Genomic DNA, 3,597 nt, shown 5'->3' with positions numbered 1-3,597 from the left:
CCTCACCTGTATGGGCAGGAAGAGGACGAAACCTCCTACGAGAACTCCTCTCGCTATTTTCGTCGAACGTTTCAGGATGAGCTGATCCTCAGAGAGCGCGACGTTGTCAGGCAGCGCCGACAACGTCAGTTGTAGCAGCACACCGTAGATCAGTAAAGGAGCAACTGCCAACGTCGCAATACATGTGATGTAGGCCATAGCTAGATGAGCGTGAAGAAACCCGCAGATGCCGGATTCGATACCTGCCGCAGGTTTCCGAATTATTAGAGAAGGTCATCGAGTGTTTCCTTAAGTCTGAAGGTAGCGCCTTCGGCCGTCGGGTCGATGGCCGGCGGAGCGCATCAGAGAATATCCCCCACCCGGAAGTGACTTGATCAAGAATTGCGCTCGGAAATCGAAAATGTGAACGAACTTGCACCCACCGAAACTCAGAAGTGTAGGACTCTCGAGGACGAGGGGGAAAGTCCAAACGAACAGGGTCAGATCCCTCCAGGTCAAATCACTGAAACCACATCTTGCACCGCCGATACTCGCGTAGCGATGGTAAGCAGCCACCAGGATAGCGCAACGCATGACTCCGAGGCAAACTTGGCAAGCATAAGCCATTCCCGCGCACAGGGTGAAGTGGAGATCCATATAGCCTCCTGAAAGGTATGTGCCTAGGAAATCCGAATCCGATGGGAAGACCTTGATCAGAGCGCAACGGAAGGTCGAAAACGATGGCGGAGGACTTCCCCAAGTTGTAGGGCTTATCGCCAGACTATCTGGCGGGACATGGAGGAAAAGCTAGGAGCCCTTTGCCATGGCAGCCGTATCGAAAATTGGTAAGTATTTCGTATGCCCAAGGGCGAGGTCGAACTCATTTGGGGATCTTGAAACTCACTCCCGAAATTGGCGATAATTTGGAAAAATATCGTCGCGATTCCACCGATGACGAGGCTGATCGCCACATCTTTTCTGATCAGAGACGATTTCTGAAGTTTCTCGGACCGCCTGATCACGAGGTACAGAAATGCGTTCAGGCCGATTGCGACCATTTCAGGTGCGAAGGTGGTCAAATAGGTATTGATTAGGAGCTGTTGGTCCTCCATTATCGAGTTATATGTGGCGCACGCAGCGAGTAACTATTCCCGCTGACGGGTCACTGTCACTTCGCGAAAGCGATGATCCGTTCGTCACTGATAATAGGTAGGTGAACTTGTACAATCGAAAGCCGAGCTCCCTTCGCACATGAATTTGTCGGGAAGCTACACGATTCACAGCAGAGTCACATGAGAGCCGTGGAAGGAACGATTGTTAGATCTTAGATGGAGGAAACTCCTCCGTAATGCGATCCATGGAACGACTGACTGACGGTGGCTGCAGAGAATCTTACTCTCCCGCGATGTACCTTGCGAGAACTAAGACCTCTATCGACGCTCAGTCAAACTCGAGACCGATCCAGAGCGTGCGTCGAATCCACGATCAGCATCAAGACTCGAGAGGCAGCCATGTCATGCTGCTCGATAGCGAAGAGAGGTTCGAGCGAGCATCGCTCCTCTTTTCGCTTGGTTAGACTTCTTCGACAGGGATTTCTCGATAATTCCCGGAAGTTCATAATATTCCTCAAAGGAAAGTCAGCTTCGATACAGGTCTAGCCCCTTAGAGTTCGAGGGGTGTCAAAAGAATGACTCCCTTCTGCATCCAGCCATGCCCGGAGGGAACCGTATCTCCCACGGCAGTGTGCGAAGAAGAGCGGTGATTCCGAAGTCTCCGATTGAGCGTCCGCCGGTGGAGCGATGGTCCGACGGTTATTCATGAATTGAGACTCATTCCGATGATGACAGACGGGCTCGCAGCGGAGATTCCATTTGTTGTGATCGGTCTTTCTCTGTAGGGCGGTTGCTTCGATGGAGGAGCATCGACGGAGGTCTAAAGTTGCGAGTGGATCGCATACTTTGAGCCTAGAATACTTCATCCAATCGATGAATTCAGGAGATTGCGATCCTTGTACCCGAGGACTCCATCCTGGGTATACCGAGCTTCAGCATACGTGGAAGAAGTTTTTTGCCCGGAATTATTCTAGCTGATTCTCCGCGGACGGCAGCCGCAAAGGGTAGAGCCCACGTGAGACCGGATTTGCGAGAGCAATAAGATGCCCGATGAATTCAATTGATCAAGCTTGTCTCGCAATGAGTATGCAGCGAACTTCTGTCCGCTGCGATATCGCACGCCCTTTTCGCAGCTCTGTGCTAATGGTGATCGGAAACTTGAGCTCGAAATTCCGAGCGGGACCGCTCCGAGTCCGGTAACAAGCTTTAACGAGCTTGCTTGCTACAGGATCATTCTGAGAAGACGAGCTGAATTCCGAGATCAGCATAACGAAATTAGGCGGATTTTGAGAGAGGATTCAACCCGGGGGCACCATCCCGATTCTCTCTCGAGAGCTTGATCGCTCGGGGATTTCCGATCGCTCGCTTTAGTGGAGAGGCAGCTGCTCGCTTTAAAAGCCGATGGATTTCTTCAGTGGCGATGTACTTTCTGAGCTGGAAGGTTCCGATGCAATAACGAGAAGAGTGCTAAGCAGAAGGTTCAGAGACCGTCCACGGGAAGTCAGAGGCAGACCATACAGATCTTACGAGGTCTTCTGAGGGACCAGCCATCCGTCCAGAGGAAGTGACGTAGGAGCCTGATAGCCCCCCTGTTTGAAGAACACCAGAGTGTTCAGGAGCATAGGCTTTCCAAGGCCCTGAGAGAAGAAGATGCTGCGAGCAATTATGACAGTTCTGATGCTAGTGGGTGCGTCAACCGTTCATTTCGATTACGAAACGGACTGCGGGAGGATCTGTGAGAAGGGCTGGAAGTCATGCGTGATTTCGAGAAGCCCCCAGAATTTCGCCTTCCAGTGCGTGACTCGCGAAGACTCCTGCCTTGGTCTGGCCTCTCCTACGGTGGCCTGCCTCCGGAGAGGAAAGACTCCCATCGGAGGTGAAGAGATCTGGGAGGATTTCGAAAGACGTTTCCCTCCCGAAGATGTTAGCCGAAGCAGCGGATTCCTCCCGGGCTTCGGAGGATCAGGGGCTCCACTCTTCATTCTGACAGCATTCCTCATCATTGACGGAACGGTGACTTCTACCCATATGAGCGTGAGATGGGCCATTGTCGGGAGTATTCTCAGCGAGTCCTTTTGAGCCATCTTGTACCGCAGAATCCGAGGGGCAGCTCGTAGACGTCTGAATCGATTGTATCGAGGGACATGATTAGGCCAATAACAATAAATAGAGCTTGAGTTCAAATTCTTCCATCTTTTATTCTGTGTTCAAGCCATAACTGGGGCTTAAGAGCGCTGCCTCGAATCGAATAGCCTACTAAATCATCCAACATCCTGCGAGGGATTAGTCTCACATAAAATTTCGGGAAGCTTGATCCATGAGGCTAGACCCCCCGCATTCCAGCTCGATGAGCGCAGACACGCTCTTCATCGAAGATCATTATGCTCCTTCTCAACAGGGAAGGTGCGGACAGATCTCCGAGCCGATAGTGCCGATTGTGATTATCACGAGCAGGGAACGATCTCAAAACTTTCAGATCCTGTGGGAGGGGTTCGTGTTCCAGGAT

The 3,597-nt window shown here is 51.7% G+C and overlaps 1 protein-coding gene across 1 annotated transcript in view; it reads right to left on the bottom strand.

The window, feature by feature from the left end:
* Positions 1 to 1,191, bottom strand: part of LOC100905257 (uncharacterized) — a 2,331-nt gene extending 1,140 nt beyond the window's left edge. The window contains exons 1-3 of the mRNA XM_018641324.1: positions 884 to 1,191; positions 423 to 644; positions 7 to 242 (exon numbers count right to left, since the gene is read on the bottom strand). Coding sequence (XP_018496840.1) covers positions 7 to 242; positions 423 to 644; positions 884 to 1,091 — 666 coding nt within the window. The 5' untranslated portion in view covers positions 1,092 to 1,191. The remainder of the gene's footprint in view (positions 1 to 6; positions 243 to 422; positions 645 to 883) is intronic.
* Between the last annotated feature and the right edge of the window lie 2,406 nt (positions 1,192 to 3,597).

Source organism: Galendromus occidentalis, unplaced genomic scaffold (assembly GCF_000255335.2).
Source record: "Galendromus occidentalis unplaced genomic scaffold, Mocc_1.1 scf7180000077529, whole genome shotgun sequence".
NCBI lineage: Eukaryota > Metazoa > Arthropoda > Arachnida > Mesostigmata > Phytoseiidae > Galendromus > Galendromus occidentalis.
This window is presented reverse-complemented; position numbering and strand designations above follow the sequence as displayed.